Raw genomic sequence first — 18,487 nt, forward strand, 5'->3', positions numbered from 1 at the left:
ATGGTATGTAAATAGTATAAGCGTACTAGTTGTTAATTAGACTATGCACAGGAATGACTGTAAGATAAAAAAATAGGTTATGGAAATGGAACAACAAAACTTTGCCACTCCTACAAAAACAATGAAAAAAAGCTAAAAGCAATTAGTGGTGAATGATGTTCTCATTCATATGAACAGATCTAGCATCTTTTAGCAACTAGTTGATATTTTACAGAATTTTGTTCATGGTTTCTCTTACACCATTGGCAGAGTAGTACTATTGTACTAGTAATCCTAAATTCAAACATTTACAGACTCCAGTATTAAAAATATGATGCCAAAATCTGATTAATTTTAATATGACAAGAGATAATACTTTGATGTTTTGATCTGTACTTGGTATGTGCTTCAGAGCTGCAATGTTAAAGCACAATGAACAGTGGTTATCGACGAACCCGGCACTCAGCACGTGTCTCTTTCTCAGGAATAAAAGGCAACGCCAATGCATTAGTGATCCACAGCTCCAGTGGAAGTCTGGAATACATTTTCACATTTAACGGAGTTCTTTTACGAAAGTGCAGGAGGGATTATGACAACCAGGTCCCTTTAACTCCCAGCTGTCTCAACCCACATTTTCAAAAGGTACAAATGAGATCAATCTACCTCTTTCACACCATTTCCACCTTTGCAGCTCCCTCCACCCTTGGTTAACTCCTCACACTGCCTGGTGGTCCCAGGTTTCCATGCTATGGCCAAGGGATGGAACTTAATACGAGAGGATTAAACCAAATGTCGCTATCCCTAACCACTCAATAAACCTACACAGACACATCAGATTTTCTGGCAGCATTATCCTTTGCAGGTGCTGTTTTACTACAAACTGACATGGAAAAAAAGCTTAATGGTTTTGCACTTAGGAGTTTTTGAGACAGATTGTTCGTATAGTTTTCCTGCCATGGCTGTAAATGTTATGATTTTTAACATACAGTTAGCAAATGAGGGAAGGCCATTTGGCCCAGCCAGCTTTTAAGTAGCTAATTGATCTGAGGATCTCATCCAGTTCGTTCTTGAAACAAGCCAGGGTAACAGCTTTGACAATATGACTGGATAGGCAGACTCACACAACACTTTGTGCAAAGAGATACCTCCTGTTCTCAGTTATAAATGCTCTCCTGCTTAGTTTTATCCCCTGGTTCATGTTTTACTACTTATTTTACAGTGATTTAAATACAAAAGGGGGGAGACAATAACTCCATTAAAATGCGCAGTAACTGTTACAAGAACAAAGAAGAAAGCTCATTATAACTTCAAATGCAAAGAGTTGTGGGAACACAAGATACCCAGGCATGTTCTCAAAGATTTTATATGTCAATGTATTTCTTGGGTGTAGAAACTCAAAAAAGTAAATTCTTATGTAAGATGTTTCTTTTCTTTTGTTTTCATTCCTTAATTGAATCTCAAAAACTCAAGTTGTTTTTCTAAGAAAATTCAGTTTACTGACTGATTTCCTGGCTAACCAGCTGTCTGTAATAAAAAAAAATGTCTAGCTTTAGATTCACTTTTTAGTTTCTTTGCAAACCACACTTTTTCTGGAAAGGTGTGTTCACCCAAAGTAAGATGAAAAGGACATATTCTACAGTACAAATTGTAATAAATGTTCCCCAAAACAACAAAAATGACATCGATTTCCAAGAAGTTCTTAAATTGCAGAGTTAGCTCAATAGTTGCTTAAAACCAATGTCCAACATTTTTAAAGTGTCTTCAGTATGAAATGTTGTGCTGCGAAATGTTGCATCCCATAAGCAAAACAAAATATGCTTAATGAGATGCAAAATACTCTCACATCTGCAAATTTGATGAGGGCTATGTCACCCCAGTTCCACAGCAATACCAAAAAACAAACCTCTCACCAGCTTTAAAGTTACTTCTTTTTAAAGAAAAAAATATTTCTAATAAATCACTTATTAATAATTCTGATCATTATGATAGCAAATGAAAATGTAAGTAAAGCTTAATCACTAATGGAAGAAGTGAATAAAGCTTACTCATAACCATTAAACAATCAAAAGCAATACTGAGAAGAGAAAATAATATGACCTCAAAGCTTTATTTAAGGTAATAAAAAATATGACTTACAATCAGTGTAGTTAGGCCCCTCTTTGCCTTGTCCTATTTGCGTTCTGTGCAAAACATCGACTGTGCTGCCTTGCTGGTTTTATTTTTCTAGCCCCTCTCTCTCTATAGGGCCCTTGTACCAGGCCACATCACCTCCCGTATGGAAATCAGCCTCCCAGTGTACAGCTATTGTTCAGTCCAAACCCCACTCATTCATAAATCCCCACTTTGTGACACTGCCACAAAGACATCTCTGTTCCGACAGGGTGCGGCTTTCAACTTGAAGCCTTATTTCTTCCTTCAGATGAATTTAGGGTAATAAAACTGTTTTTATTTGGGGAGGGTGCTGGTTTTGAAGTCAAGAACACAAAAAATGGGTTTATTTAACAGACATGTTTTTTTTCTTTCAGGAGTGGAACAGAGTAGCCTGACACGTTAGTGCTGGGACAGTCAAATGTCCAGTCACCACATCTCACTGAGCATTGTAAACATACATTGTGTTTTCACGATACTTTATCCACCTAGATTTCCTTCTGATTTCTTTACATTTGCTTCCTATACGTCTAAGGTACTGTATAACTACTGTAAATGTAGAGGCAAGGTGGTCTTGGAAAAGCCTATGTGACCCGTAAGGTAGAAGGGTTGAGTAACTCAAACTTTTTCTAGCTGTAATAAAGAGGCTCCAGTATTCCTTTTGTTCCTGTTTGTTCTACAGTAGGACATCAGTAGTGTTGTACTTTTATCTTTTGCATAGTGAGCAAGATGATACTGTATATTGTCAGGTAACTTGAAGCACCTTACTGGTATTCAACTTGTAAAAAGGCGAGAAAACAACCAGTTTCATTGAGAACTGTGCTTCACCCGCATGATTCCTCAATAAATATGAGGATCCAGGTGATATTATTTTTAAATTTTTAAACACTTTTGCATCCAGTATAGTTGGGATGCTGGTTCTTTGAATCCAGGCTGTGCTACAGTAATGTTCAGTAACTTATGGCTTTGGTTGCAGATATATCACTGCTACAAATAAGCAATACATTTAATGATCTTTGGGACAAGGTTATAAGGTTTTTCTAACCATGATTTGAAACTGTAAAGTTTAGTTCTCTTTTCTGAGACACTTGTAGTTTCCATGGGGACTTTAAAAACCAATTTAAAATGATACTGTTGAGTTCCTAACAAATTTATTAAAATGACGTTTGTACTTGTTAGGGGGTAAAACTACTTTGATTATTTTTTTCATATAAAGGCAAGGTAGCACTGTTCTTAGCATTGCTGTCTCACAGTGCTGAGGCCTTGGGTTCAATTCTAGACCTGGGGTGCTGTCCATGGGTTTCCTTCAGGTGCTCTCCAAAGACATGCTGGAAGGTTAATTGGCTTCTGGGAAAATTGGTCCTGGTTTGAGTGTTTTTGTGTCCGTGTGTGTGTCCCATCCAGGTTATCCTGACCCGTGTCTGTTGAGGAGGAGCCAAGATACACTCCTCCTCCATGACCATGTACTGGGTAGAAAATGGATGGAACATCTAGGCCAGCATGGTATAAATGACCATAAAGACGACTAAACAGTAAGAAAATATTAGGACTTCTTCTTGTATTTTCGCAAATGAATACCCGTCACATCTTATAGAGGTGTGAAAAGCCCTGAGCTTCTCTGAAGATAACAATGAAACCAACTTAGCCTGTCGATACTATGGATGTGGAACTTTGTTTTTGAACTTAGTGTGATGGACGGAAAAGGCCTGGTCTCAATGTAATAGGAACACTAAAGGTGAAAAAAAATGTAATTTTAAAGCCTGTGATCTAGAAGTTCAAAGTCATAAAGGCAACTATTAAGAATGGCCCAAACTGATTGCTGTAATGTTTCCCACCTGGTGATGTTATTTAAAGCCCAGCTTAGTCTTGAAATAAAAGTACGCTTGGAGAACCAGATTGAGCCCTTTTCTGTGAACTACAGTATGTGTGGATGACGGTGGGGTCCTAAGTTGGGCCAAAGGAGCCGTCCAAAGAGAAGCCTGACACAAAAGACCCCTGGCTGCTGGCTGTGACTGGTTTACATGGACACATGCAGGCTTACATCATGCTTTGGGCTGCAGATGGGAACGGTGGGTGCCTTAGCACACACACAGTCTTGAGCACTAGCAACAAGAATCTCGGATCACCTCAGCAATTCGTTATTTTTTTTGCATTCTAACAATAGGGACAGCAGGCAGAGCCAGAGCAAGAATTATCTAATCTTGGGAGCGAAAGAAGAACTGCAGGATTGTTCCGCTTTTAGACAATTATCTCTGTGCACGAACTTTCCAGTGTCTGTCAGTGACAGGCTTGGATTGTACCATCAGAACGCAGGGGACATCTGAAACAATGGGCCTTGTGTAGGAGGTGGAACAGGGGGGCAGGGGGCTCCACTATGAGGCAGCCACTTCTCGCACATGGTGGTCAGGATACAGTGTCAATAACTCACATGTACACAGAGGCCTCTTCAGTCATTGTGGCCAAAGAGAAAGGTCAAAACAGGTTATTGTTTTCTCATTTATTGTCTTCTTTTTCAGTTAATTCTTCACTCTCTTTCAGCTAATTCTTGTTTTGCTATCAAGACTCAAAGCAATGAACACAGCACCTCTCTGAGCCCCAAATGTAGAACAAGGTTGACAACTCTTTGGAGAAAAGGAGAATCAAACATCTAAAGTTGCAAAATGATCGCCATCCATATCTAAGCAAAACAAGAGCATGTTCACAATGGAACAGGTAGACGTTTATTCCATGCTGAAAAGAAAGGAGACACAACATTTCGGCTGTGGAGCTTTCTTCAGGTGTGTCTACAATGTATGTTTGCAATGTAGCACAAGTCCAGTTGTTACCAATGTAAATTGTAAACCAATATTCCAGTATTGACATTCCCATAGCTGGTGCTGTCTTTGAGAAGAAATATGTGATCCTGATCGCAAATACATCAGGCCAGTTTTTCACGTTTTTCAGTTTTTCACAAAGGTGTTGTATACAAAATTCTGCCCTTGTGGTCAAATCCACAGAACAATGATAAAAGCTGGACCACGTTATTCTATGATTTTGATTAGCTTTCATATTTGTCTTCTGCCAAATGATGATGAAGTCATTTTAGTTTCAATGCTTTCTGAATATAATGTTGTAATATTATATATCAATTTCAACACTGATATAATATTGTGTGACCTAAAGGAATGTAAATTTGGAGCAAGCAAAACCCAGTAACTGATGGGCATGGAGACCATACTACACTGTCATCTCTGTTAAAATCAATCCCAGTTGTCCTTCCTCAGGAAATTTAGGTAGCTTTTAGTAGGGGCCAAGGCATGGCATCAAGGAAAAAATCAGATTTGGAAATAGCTTCTCTGACTTCATTATCTAGTCATTTCTCAGGCTACAAACAGCAAAATGTCAGTCAAAAATGAAACTGTGTACTATAGGACATGAAGATAACAAAATCTCTCATTCTTTGCTTAACTGCATTTCCATTTTAAGTTGCAATTTTTGCAGACACATGCAAAGCTCAAGGGTCTTCTTGAACCTAAGGACCTCAGATATTTCCTAATCATTTCACTTACGTACCAAAAAAAACTTGTAAGGGGCCAATTTAAAAAATGACTTCTCTTCATGTCTTTCTCTAATTTCATTCAATCTCCCACAGTATGTCTCCTTCACTAGAAAACCACAAAAAGAAGATAAAAAGGGTAGCAGACCATTGTTTGATCACAACTGAAAAGGTTGCTTCTAACCACTTCCTGTCAGCCCTTTTTCTTAGACTTGCATTTGTTTAATAGTTAGCTAACAGGGAGCACATGTCAAAGAGCTGTAAAGCAGCAAAGTCTTATCAGTTGTCAATGAGAAATTCACACCTTAACTTGAAATGATACCTTTCTTTCTCTTTCTTTTCCTGAACTCTGTGCAAATCCTGACACTTTAGCTTTAGATTACTTTGGTTTATTTTTTAATCTGGTTGAACAAATCTGACAAGAGCAACTTTTTTTCAGATGAGATCCTCACAGCAATGGGATATCAGGGTAACGTCAACTTGATGTGCTCTCAAAGCCAGATGCGGGACAAGCGGGGACAATGAGAGCTTTCTTTCATAGTGTAAACAAGAACCAATCCTTGCTTATGGTCTTAATTAAGAACACAAGAAAGGTTTCAAACCAGAGGAGGCTATTTGACCCATCTAGTAAACCAGGGTATCAGCTTCAACAACATGGCACAGAAGCTTGTTCCACACTCCCACCACCCTTTGTGTAAAGAAGCGTCTCTTTTCTCAATGTTAATGTTCCCTTACTATTAGGTCTTGCACCTCCCTAGAAGGAATGACCATTTTGTCATTTTTTGTTTTTACACGTTAGAAGTGTTTACCTTTGAGGAATCTAGATATAACAGTCGAGAGAAAGCAGGCCAGAACTATCAGAGATCTGTTTCTGTTTCTGTCCAAGATTTCAAAAGATTGTTTCTTATCTCTTGCCAAATAAGAATGATTTAGTTTAAAAATAATATCAGTTAAACACACACACAGAAAAAGAAGACCAGCATCATTCAAGCTGTCAGACATATTTCTAGCAGATATTGCATTTATCCACCACAGAACCTCACTTGAACACATCCCAGCTCTGAGAAATTATTCCTCATGCTTGAACCCGTTTGTAATCTGGGCTTAACTGTCTGTTTGCTGGCCTATTAAAAATGGTCAGAAAAATGTTCCCTGGCTAGTACAGTCTGCCAATCAGTAACACGATACATTAATCACAGCAGTTTCTATTTCTAAACCAATTTCCTTAAAGGACCTATGACAACTCAGTGGAAGATACCCACTTACTGCTTTGGTGGTGTTTTCATCTCTCAGTATTTCAGTCATAATTACAGTAAAACCATTTCCAAATACCATAATACCAAAGTTGTAATGCAGCTTTTGATTGGTTTCTAAATACAACCAACATGTTTGTTTCAAGATCTTCTGTGATCAAATCTCCCTTTACTATTTTAGTGAGGCGCTAATTTTTTAATCACCAAATAAATCTATATTTAATAAAATATATTACCATGGTAGAACAGAGTCAGTCTCAGATGAATATATTGTAGTCACGCACATTGAAAGCAAGATCAAATAGTTAGGAAAGCACTGCAGGAGCCAGCTAAGTTACTGTCATAATGTAGGTGCATAAAGTACCCTAAGTGTGAAATTGATGTAAACTATTATTTGACTTGTGAGGATCCCATGGCCCCTTTGTGGTCTAAGACATTGTGGAGATGGCAATGAGACAAACTCCCATCAGATAGTGGCGACGGTCTTTCATTTAAAAAATCAGCAACAGTATTTTTATTTGATCCCTCTGGGACACAACTAAATACTTGCCTTCCATTGGTTAATTAGATGTCCCTCCTACCTTTCTGATTCTTTCCTAGTTAGGCCACTAAAAGACCCTGATTGACAACTGCAGATTTGTCCTACTACAGTGGCCACCTCTTCCAAAAGGGAACGGTTTGGCTGCCCAGAGCGTGGTCTGTAAATCCAACTTGTGGATCATCGGATCAACAAAAAATCGCAAGATGTCTATACATATGAAGAGACCATTTAACCCATCATGGTGTGTAGGCTGTTTTACTTGGAAGTTCCTATTATTCCACATAATATATCTACTGTACCCAATGAATTTGGAATCGCCAAGTGTCTCAGTGTCTCAAATATTTAACTCTACACCCACATAGGAAGCATCCCAAATTCATTGGGAGTCTGAGCACTGTCGGAAGGAGAGGACGTCCCTCACTAAAGTCACAGCAAGCCGCTAGGCACCTGGGTGGTTGCAGGTGTCGCTGTTTCACAGAGAGCCGAGAAAAGCCCTGGATGACTAAGCCTGTCCCCAGTGGAAGTGCTGAGTCAGTTGTGTGCTGTCACTAGGGAAATCCCAGCCAGGCATGGCTAGCGACATGACCTGGGATTGAACTTGCACTGTCTGCACCATAGGACTCAACCTTTTCTTGAAGGGACTGTTTTACCTGTACAACCTCTCAGGAGTTCCCTGACAATTTTGAACTGAGGAGCAGGTCAAAAGTCATCTTTGGCATTTCTCAGGGAATTGGCTTCAGCTTAATTGGCTCAGCATCTTGTTCCAGACACCCACTGCCCTTTGTGCAAAAAAGTGCCTCCTGCTTTCAGTCCTAAACACATCATAATCTCCACTTGTGGTCCTGTGCTCTTGTTTTTTGCTGAGCCTAAAGTAATGCAAAGGTGTGACTTTGTCAGTAACTTACAGGTATTTTCAGATCTTATATCTGGTCCCGTTGTGATCTCCTCTGTTAAAGACTGAGGAGATTTGTATAATGTTCGTGCATTGCATTTCATGATCATAATACGGTTTTCTTCATTTAAAAATCTAGACTATATACATTTTGTTTGCTTTTTCCATCTCCTTACCACCTTTTGTGGAACAGGAGAATAGTGACGCTAGTCAAAATGCCAAAGATGTCTCCGATATTGTCATCTGCCCAAACGTGGAACTACAAGGTGAGGTGTACCACTGCACAAAGAGCTCTGGATGTGTGGACACTGAATCAGCATTACTGAGGAAATATTCGACTCAGTTGCCCTTTTGGGATTGGCTTGATGAAGGCCTTGGAATTATAAGAAACTAGTCACAAACAACTGGGAGGTGCAGAATGCTTGAAATAACTCCTAATGTTCGTGTGTGAAAAGTGATGTCATGAGATTTGGTATTTTGAAGTGTGGGCAGAGACAAATAGTTGCACTCAGAGGAGGGTGTAAGGAGATAATATCTTAACGTCCATGATGCTGGGGTAGTTTTTGCATTGGTAGCACTGGAATGTAAATTTCAAATCACTATGCTGACTGTCAATATATTATGTTATGCCAATAGCATTCAAAAACCATTCATTTGTGACAGAGATGCATTTCAGATCACATTTTCAATTGGCATGGATTACCAACAGAATGCCAGATTAGATGGGTTTACTAACAGGCATTGAAAGAAGCAATAATATATGTAGCGAATAGCCAAGGTAAAGAAGAGATATTTAAATCCCAGTTTGTTCATGCAAATTAAGTATCTAAAGAACCCTCACTGCATAGCCTGTCCAGTTCAGGTTTTTTATTTTTAAATCAGAGCTCCAATATGATTAATGTTGTAATAAGTATACAACTCTGTCCATACAGATTGATTCAAAATAAAGTTAAAGGCTTTTACATACTCCCACACCTGATGCTATCTTATATAAGAACCTGCAACTTCTAAAATCTGAAACAAATACGCCTGCTATGCAATGAGATTTATAATTCATTTTTCCACTGTATGCAATCTAGGGATATCTTTTGACTTCAGTCCAGCAGCACTATGGATAAAACTATAGCTTCAGATACAAAAAAAGTAAGTTACCGAAATGTAAAATAGAAGTGTGGATATATTTTATTACATAAAAGATCACAGTTCTTTTCTAAAAATGCTGCAAGATGCTCAAAAATGCCCAGCCTGTCATCATAACAACAGTTGGAATATTTCATGTGAAATATTTTTCGCCCTGCAGGTACTATACACCTTGACACTGCAATATTATGGATATGAAACTGGAAGAATTAACATAGTGTATTGACATGAATTCCTTCCCAGCATGACACATTCTCACAAGTAAAAAATATTTTGCCTTTTTTCAAAATAATTTACCTCAAGGTACTACAACCATAATATCGTAACCTAATTTTCATTTGCCACTGTCTAGATCACCATTTTACCCTACTGCTCTGTGGTTAAAGATTTCGCCTCGGTTCTACAATGTTATAACATAGGGGACTTTTACAAAGCTCTCTCTCTCTAGTAAAAAGAAACCAGCTGCACACAATCTCCCAAAAAACACAGATCCTTTTCCTTTTAAGATCCTTTAGGGACCATAACACTTTGCCTTACTTTTGGAATTTTACTGAACACATCCAGTCAATCACTCAGTTTATGAACTAGTTACTCTACAGGCAATCATCTAAAAACCCAAAAAAACCTTTATCATAAACAGATTTATTTAAATGCTGTCAAATTTCCTTGCAGAGCTGGAACAAGCCTGCTGAAGTAGAACTACTTCATGTCTAAAGGATAACTTTTCCTTTCGAAGTATGCCTCGATGTTAAACATTTTAAAAATATAAACCCAATGGAAAGAAATTACAGTGCACACGTCTTATGTCCATGAGATCAAAAATATATTATAAATACATGCACACAGAATTTTGCTTTCGAGCTCCATGAAGAGTGTCTTTCTTTTGAGCCGTAAGAGAGAGCGCTGCCTTACCTTTGCTGCTCTCCAGAGCCCCTCGTCGAGCGGAGAAGAATCAGGTGCTCAGTCACTTCATCTCCGGCGACATCTGTGGCTTGCCGCTCAGAGCACAGGAGAAAACCAAGCCTTGTTATTGGTCTCTGAAACGTCCCACTGCGCTCGCTGACAGACCGCACGCTTGGGGCTGGCAGGCACGGTGAGGCAGGGTTGTTTTTCTCCCTCTGCCCAGGGCTCAGCATCCCTTTGGCACTTTCTGCCACACACTGCCAACCTTATGGCACCGCAGAAAGGGGAGTGGTTGGAAGGAGTCAGCAACGTGGCGAGGAAAGAGAATCACTCTTTCTGCTGCCCACACTGTCATTTCAGAAAGAACGGTGCGTCGTTACACTTGTTTTCCGTGGAGCTCCCAATAAAATGATGGTTGTCTTTATCAAGCTCTGTGAAGAAGGATGAATACTGTCCGTATGTGCAGTGGCAAAGGTCTGAGCAAACCTGGTGTGTGTGATTCTGTCATCATCGGGGCCAGCGGGGGGCGCTCACCCTGCGGTCCATGTGGGTCCTAATGCCCCAGTATAGTGACGGGGACACTATACTGTAAACAGGCGCCGTCCTTCGGATGAGACGTAAAACCGAGGTCCTGACTCTCTGTGGTCATTAAAAATCCCAGGGCGCTTCTCGAAAAGAGTAGGGGTGTAACCCCGGTGTCCTGGCCAAATTTCCAATTGGCCCTTACTAATCATGGCCTCCTAATAATCCCCCTCTATGAATTGGCTACATTACTCTGCTCTCCTCCCCACTGATAGCTGATGTGTGGTGAGCGTTCTGGCGCACTATGGCTGCCGTCGCATCATCCAGGTGGATGCTGCACATTGGTGGTGGTGGAGGGGAGTCCCCATTACCTGTAAAGCGCTTTGAGTGGAGTGTCCAGAAAAGCGCTATATAAGTGTAAGCAATTATTATTATTAATTAACAGCTTTAGACCCCTAATATTCTCCTGGGGCAGAGCAGCTGTCACCCTCACACAACAAACGCAAATGACAGCACACACTGTAGAACAGCATCAGAAAGTACAAGCTAAATAAATTCTGAGAAGCATTAAAGAAACAGTACTTAACTGAGGAGAATTGTCTTACAGGGAACTGTTTTGCCAGACATTCTTTCATTACTGCAGTCTGAACTGCAGCTCGGAGGGTTTTTTTAAAGTTATTTACAGTTTTTGTTACGTGTTCTAAGTTTTAAGTCATGAAATATTGAGGATAACTATCAGTTATAGTGGTAGCAGTAACCCAAACCTTGTGCCAAGTAGTATAGGAAATAGAAACGGGGCACTCACACACATACACACTGAGGAGCACACCAGAAGAAAAGTCAAAGCAGAACATGCACACTCCACTGTACACAAAAGGGATCTGCATGTTTATGTACCACACTTTTCAGAAATATTCAAGTTTGCTGGGTCACTCTTTCATTGAAAACCATTTTTAAGACCTCAGGCTTTCTAGGAGTTAAGGACTGGAGGCACACTGTGCTACACAGAGCTGTGCTCTTGAAGACAGCACACCAAGACCTGCGCTTTGCCTTTGCTCTCTCTTTTATTGCTCTGCCCTCCCTCCAGTCAGGAAACCTGCGACCCCACCCTGGCGAGGCGCTGGAGGTGGATCTGCCTCGTGATCCACACGAAGCCGAGGAAGGTACAGAAGAGAAATGACACCAAGGCCACAAACTGCAGGGCCCTCAGCAGGCCGGGCAGTAGGTCCGCCCTGACCCGCAAGAGGAACCTGGCCTTCAGCTTCCGAGCCACGAAACAGCGGTACAGGCCCGTGTCAGCCCCTTCCACCTGCCAGATCACATACGTCCCGCCTCCCGTCCTGCTGTCCAGCCAGTGAGTGCCATTCTGAAGCAGGAGGTCAAGCTGGGTGAGGGGCAGAGCGTGTCTCTCCCAGTACACAGGCCTGTGGGACAAAAAGGGCCACCACTGGTTACCATGAGTTGAGGAAATGTGGGCAGCAGAAAGATTTATCAAGGCATTTTAGAGCACTGTACTAGTCTTAGGAAAAAGGGACCCACTTTTCTCTAAAGAAATAGTATGTTTCTGTTTTTTCTAAGTTGGATAAAAAAAATTGAAGGCTTTTCTGTGAAAACAAATACTATTTAATAATGATTATTCCTCCCTGCAACTTTAGGTGTCAGATCATGTGAGGAGTTTAAATAATGTGACAAATAGATGGATGCTTCCAGTTCTCAAGGTTATTTTTCAGGGACTTTTAAAAGAAATGTTGTGAAAATTTGTGAAACAGAAATTGCTTCCTGGTTTCCGAGAACTGCAAGGTCAAGGACAGAGTGCATCTTCCGTTTTTGAAAGCCGGAGCTTGCTGGTTTTCAATGACCTTTCAAACTCTGACACGGATTTGAACGACTGTACTTATTTAAGCAAAGAAGCCAAACCAGTGTTGTCTTTTTAGATCTGATGCATTCTTAGTTGAGCAAGGCCTGTAAAGACCGAAGGAATCCTAGACATTACCTCGGCCTGGTCTAGGAGTGGACATTCCATCCAAGTTGCTAATGATCTCTTTGGGTCATGCTTTCATTTTTAATTAGTTTCTAGTTCTCCCGCAAAGAAGAGTTTGAAGTTGCTTGCAAAGCCTGTTGAATCTACCAAGTGGATAGTACTGCTTCTTTATAGAGGAATCGGACCTCTAGATAGATTTTTGGCGTTGCACTGGGACAGACCAAAGCAAAAACTTTAGAAGTGTGAATGTAGTAAGTTTCTCTGCTTCATTTTTCTCACTCAATCTACAAGCATTTCAGTAGTCCGTATCCTGCTTCTCCCAGACACTGATTCTCTCCCTCCCTTCTCTCTCCCTTCTTTCTACAGCTCCCCCACCCATCCAACCACAGCCTCATTCTTTCCCTTCCATATCTAACTAAAATCCCATTGAATGGTTCACAAGGAGGACTTTTTCTTCTTAACCGCTCCTGACACTTCGTAGACTAGACAGAGATCAGGGTCTCTTTGGATGTAATCAAAAAGCTTTTGCTTTGTACAATTTCCCTTGTCCTTTCAGCAACATGCACAGATTCCAGTGGAGCTCCAAAGGGGCACAAGTTCTTCTTGAGGGCTTGGCAATTATTGTCCGATGAAACTATTAAAGATTAGCTTGAAAGGGGCTCATCATTGCATCTTAATGCTAGAAGACACCAATCAACAAGATTGATAGGCCCTTGGAATTTATGAAGAGTTCAAGACATATGCTCCTTGAGCTTTTCAGTTATAAGACCTTGAATTATTAAAACGAGCAATCAAAGGAGGACAGGACATAAACATTTTGAAATGGAAGTGTGCATGTCTGGTAAGGTTAGCTTTATTATGGACGCCTTCTGTTTTTGAAGGCTGTAGGAGTTATTGTTTTGTCTGGTATTTTTTGTCACCTTTTCTTAAAAAAAAGTCTAGACATTTCTCTGTAGTTTTATTGTAACACCAATGCGTCATTCTTCGAGGGGTGCTTGTGCCGTGTGACAGAGCGATGAATGCCTTCCTGTGTGTCCGTTCCTGCGCAGGTTTGTGAGTGGGGTTGACGCTCGCTGTCTGAATAGAGACGAGCGAAGATACCAGACGTTCCTTAGACATTCTGCACATTCCCAGCCTTCCACCCCCAGCTCTGCAGAACAGCTCCATCTGGCGGTCAATGTTATATCTCTTTCAAACAGCAGTTCGGGGGACAATGGAGCATACGTGACATTTGTTGTTAACGGTTTATTGCCGTTAACAAAAAATAAATCAGAGTACGTTGAAGTCATTTATGAACAAAAGCGCTAAAGAGCAATCTATTTAGATCCAGCATACAGAAATGAAAGTGGTACACACCTCCAGCTGCTTCCAAACAGTAGCTGTGATGTAAAAAACAGCAACACAAAATTCTAAAAGCTTTAAAAATGTATTCAAATTTATCCTTTTCCACATGTGGTTACTTTATAACTATAAGAAGAATGGAAGATATAGCACTATTAAATTGTGTGATTACATGTGAAAAGATAGCTACTGACGGCCTTAACAAACTCTTCTTCCCAGGGGAAGAAAATGACTTTATATAATTTCACACTCAACTAAGATCACAACCTTCCAAGGAATGAAGGAGAGCGTAGTTTCCAGTTATTTTTACATACCGGGGGAATACAGTTGTGGTCAAAATTAACAAGCTTGTGACCAAAACCTAAATGCCTGTAGAAGTAGTCATATATTTTATTTATATAGACTCTATAATCTATCAAAAAAGTAAAAGACTTACTTAACAAGAAAGAGAGATACAGTTTTAACCCCGTTAGCCCAATATACCTACTGACACTGAAACAAGCACTCACAACAACAAGCACAAACCTTTGATGACAAAAAAGATGAAGAATCTTTCATGTCATATATAAAAATCAAGAGTGATGTCACCACTGATAGACTAGTGTTCTTAATCAATAACTGATAAACATGCAAGGTGCCCAACAATTAACACTTACCCAGGCATGCCACCTCACCTATAGATTGATGCGGATGGACAGCTTAAGGCAGCAATACCGGAGACGGGCACATCATACGTCGCCACAAGAGCCAGGAACAGTAGGTCTGAGAAGCTGATTGTGTGCTCCGTGTCTTCGGAGCAGTCCTCTCTGCAGGTCTCAATTCTGATTTCCGGACCCCGGCTGACCACTGAGCCCTCTGTTCCTCCCATTCCCAGCCGTTTTCCCACGAAACCGCAGGGGACCACCTCCCCTGGCGGCCCACTGGCGTAGCAGAAACCGGCCCTCTTCCTCTCCCCCCGGCGCCCGCAGCGATCGCACGGTTGCCAGGGCGACCACAGGGTGAAGAGCTCCACCCGGCCTTTGCTCCCCAGGTCAAGGGAAGTGTTGTCCAGGGCCTCCTGCCCCAGAGCTACGTGGGAAACGTGCAGCCGGCCTACGTCCTGGACGTCCACCTGATAGCGGGCCAGGGTGCTATTCCTGCTCCTACACGTGTAAATGCCGGAGTCTTGGGTCTGGATGTCTTCAAATTTCAGTTCTCTTGGACTCACCGTCAGCCTGGTCTGAAATTCCACTGCAGAAAAGGACGGACGAGCCTCGTGCACCCCTATGACCTGCGCTGGGCCAAAACCTTGAGCAGTGAGGTTCTCGTAGTCCCAGGTGATGGGCTCATAGTTTGAGGGCTCGGGACAGACCAGTGTAGCAGGGTTAAGACTAGCCAGAGCCACCACACAAGTCTCACCCATCACACATTGTACAGTCATGCCCACAGCAGATCCAATATGAAGCACACCCGTCAGCAGGCAAAAGAGGCTTACTGCTAGTTTGGCCATGTTGGGTAGAGTCTTGCCATTTCTTCACAGATGACTAAGAACAGCTAGGCTGATCTGTCCCAGGAGCCCTGTCTTGCTCTGGCTAGTGGCAAATGAGTCTAAAGCTCTATTTGCATTGTGGTGGCATCATCAGGATGATGTCAACGCAATGAGCCGACTGTGAGGTCATAATGCAGGTTATGTTGGCGATTTTCACAAAACAGTTGCATTATACGCTTGCTTTAAAACTAACACAATACTGACTATAATTGGATATATAAATATTATCATATAATTGTTGTTTGTATTATATTGATATAATAGTGTGGTTCACACAAGATTGCCATTCTCTGTATCTGAAAAGAGAAGTTTTCACTTTTTTTCTGTATTATTGCTATTACAATACACAATTATTTTCTTTAAAGTGTTGGATAACAGAAACAGGTAGCTTATAACCAGATACTGATATGGCTTTAGCTCTTCCAAATGTTAAACACCTGTTAATAGCTTTATAACCAAAGGCGTTACAAATGCAGGTTAGAGCATTTCATATTTTAAGTTAATACAACTGTATAATTTTTAGCCTTCATGACGCTTGGCCGAGAAAACAATTCGCATGGAGTAAACAAAAATAGTTTTTTTTAAGCAAATGCACCGATAATTAAATCCGAGAAGCGGGCGTTTTTCTTTAACATTGACTTTAATTATTGAGCATGAACTCTGACTGCATGTTTTTTTTTCAGTATTTATAACACTTGTAATGTTAGCGTTGACTACTGTGCCATCTGCAGATCAGAGAGTGAATTACGGTTGACCACACAAGGCATGGATATCCTGTTGAAAATGCTGATGTGCCCCTGTCTGTCCTGATTGGGATGTCGCTGGAATTTCAGATCCCTTTTCAAAGTCAGTCAGCTTCTCGGACGGACGCGGTGAGAGTAGCGCACCCGTCTCCTCGCGTCCTGACGCTTGCGGCTGTAGGCTCTGTATTTTCCCGCAAGCCAGAGTGGAAATTTTCGCCGTGGCGATCAGTATGACACAGCAGGAGAAGGTTATCAGGAGGCCCCTGATAAAACGGGACCCTAGCTGCTGATGCCGCCGGCCGCTTTTGAGAGGGGCGCGGAGTTGTACGGTGAATTCGCCGGTCACTGCGCGGCTAACGAAACAGCGGTACACCCCCACATCGGCCGGGGAGGTGCGGCTTATGTGATAGATCCCACCGCCTGTCTGGGTGTCCAAGGAATGGCTGCCGTTCTCTCTCAGCAAGCTAACTCTGGTGAGAGAGGCTCCTCTTCTCTGCCAATATACGGGACTAAAATATAAGAGAGGGCAGAAACGTTAACTTTTGTGCAAATCCTCTTTTTATGACGAACTCCCACACAAGTCACCTTGCAATATTAATTCTAAACTACGTATACCATTTCACTATTGAGGCTTCATCACAGCACTGACATTTACAATTAATGATTGCAATCGTTTCCGAGTGGTTTCTACGAAGATAACTTCGAGACAAATTGGTAGTTTTGCGCTCTTCTTTCTGCTAGTGCTTTACTGTTGTGTTATCCGTTGCTCTGTTTACGGTGTGTGACTTCTGACGTCTTGTTTACCTGTAAATAGACGCTTTGGGGCACTTGAGCCAGACGGGAACGTGGGGTTCGGTGATGATGGTGTCCTCCAGAAGGAATGGGATTGCTTTCTGGCGATGTAGGGTGTTGGGACACACGTCCCAGCAGCTCTGGATCTGCAGTTGGGGTCCCCTCCTGAGCGCCGGCCCGCTTTCTCCCAGTTTCAGCCTCGCCAGACCGCAGGGGAGCCCCCTGTTGGAATCGCTCCCGGGAAAGCGAACATAACAGAGCCCCACTCGTTTTCTCTCTCCCGGCTCCTGCCCGCAGCGGTCGCAGGACTGCCAGGCACTCCACCGGGTATAAAGAAGCACCTGTTCCCCAGTTCCGGACCCGGCCGTGTAGTTCCACTGCGGAGCCTGTCCCTGAGCTGTATAAGTTACGCGCAGCTGCTGCGCATCTTGGAAATCGATCTCGTAATCGGCTAAGACGCTGTCTCCCGCTTGACAACGAAAAAACCCCGAATCGGAAGGCAGGGGCTCCATCAGTTCCAGGTCTTCCCTCGCCAGCTTTGCTTGGGAAACTAGACGAATCAAACCCGGAGTTTTGATGTTCCGATTCACACGTCCTCCTGCAAATAACTCCACCAGCTCCTTCTCTCCGGCACTGAAGTTCGCGTAGAGCCATGAGACCTCGGAGCGACCTGGAGGATTGCGGCAGCCCAAGAACACAGGGTTGTGGGACACGAAGGCTGCCTGACAGGGACGGTTCTCCGGGCAGGGCCAGACCGTATCGCCCTGCGCACTTACCCAAACGAGACTCAAAAACACCAGCCCAAGAGCTGGGCAAAGGAAATACATAATTACCCCCCCCCCCACCCCTCCACAAAGAATTCACAAAAAAAAACGACAAAGTTTCTTAGAATCCTCAAACCCATGAGTCGTTTCGTGAGCTTCTAGAACCCTGTATTCTAGAATACAGCGCACAAATGGTAGATTCAGACGTTCTCCAGGTGAGGCTGCACAGTGGTGGTGGAGGAGAGTCCCCGTAACCTGTAAAGCGCTTGGAGTGGAGTGTTCTGTAAAAAGCGCTATATAAATGTAAGGAATTATTACTACTCCGTTGGCAATAAAAAATAAAAATAAAAAGGGCGGAATAAAATAGCTAAACCTGTATCTGTCCCTAGGTCTTCGAAAACTTGAAACATGTTGCATCTTCAAAG

At 42.0% G+C, this 18,487-nt stretch overlaps 3 protein-coding genes across 15 annotated transcripts in view; all 3 read right to left on the bottom strand.

The window, feature by feature from the left end:
• Window positions 1-10,858, bottom strand: part of mag (myelin associated glycoprotein) — a 41,027-nt gene extending 30,169 nt beyond the window's left edge. For 3 of the 12 annotated variants that reach the window (XM_088620437.1, XM_088620433.1, XM_088620436.1), the window contains exon 1: window positions 10,401-10,851. The gene's annotated coding sequence lies outside the window, so the exon portion shown is untranslated. Of the gene's footprint in view, window positions 1-2,115; window positions 2,269-10,400 lie in introns of those variants that run through there. The other 9 variants (XM_088620441.1, XM_088620442.1, XM_088620435.1 and 6 more) reach the window with 7 other exon arrangements.
• A 1,100-nt stretch (window positions 10,859-11,958) lies between these two features.
• On the bottom strand, window positions 11,959-15,833 carry LOC148640205 (protein FAM187B-like). Of its 2 annotated transcripts, none has more exons than XM_088620450.1 (2): window positions 14,910-15,829; window positions 11,959-12,337 (listed from the first exon to the last, which is right to left on the bottom strand). In XM_088620450.1, exons 1-2 carry the CDS (start codon window positions 15,722-15,724, stop codon window positions 12,001-12,003), a joined length of 1,152 nt encoding a protein of 383 aa, XP_088476576.1. In that variant the 5' UTR covers window positions 15,725-15,829; the 3' UTR covers window positions 11,959-12,000. The 2 variants fall into 2 exon arrangements, with proteins under 2 accessions (XP_088476576.1, XP_088476577.1); XM_088620451.1 differs by lacking the exon at window positions 11,959-12,337 and adding an exon at window positions 13,840-14,061 and having other exon boundaries at window positions 14,910-15,833.
• A 551-nt stretch (window positions 15,834-16,384) lies between these two features.
• On the bottom strand, window positions 16,385-18,186 carry LOC148640206 (protein FAM187B-like). The gene is made up of 2 exons (XM_088620448.1): window positions 17,311-18,186; window positions 16,385-17,015 (listed from the first exon to the last, which is right to left on the bottom strand). Exons 1-2 carry the CDS (start codon window positions 18,123-18,125, stop codon window positions 16,508-16,510), a joined length of 1,323 nt encoding a protein of 440 aa, XP_088476574.1. The 5' UTR covers window positions 18,126-18,186; the 3' UTR covers window positions 16,385-16,507.
• Between the last annotated feature and the right edge of the window lie 301 nt (window positions 18,187-18,487).

Source organism: Lepisosteus platostomus, chromosome 26, assembly GCF_059453375.1.
Source record: "Lepisosteus platostomus isolate fLepPlt1 chromosome 26, fLepPlt1.hap1, whole genome shotgun sequence".
NCBI lineage: Eukaryota > Metazoa > Chordata > Actinopteri > Semionotiformes > Lepisosteidae > Lepisosteus > Lepisosteus platostomus.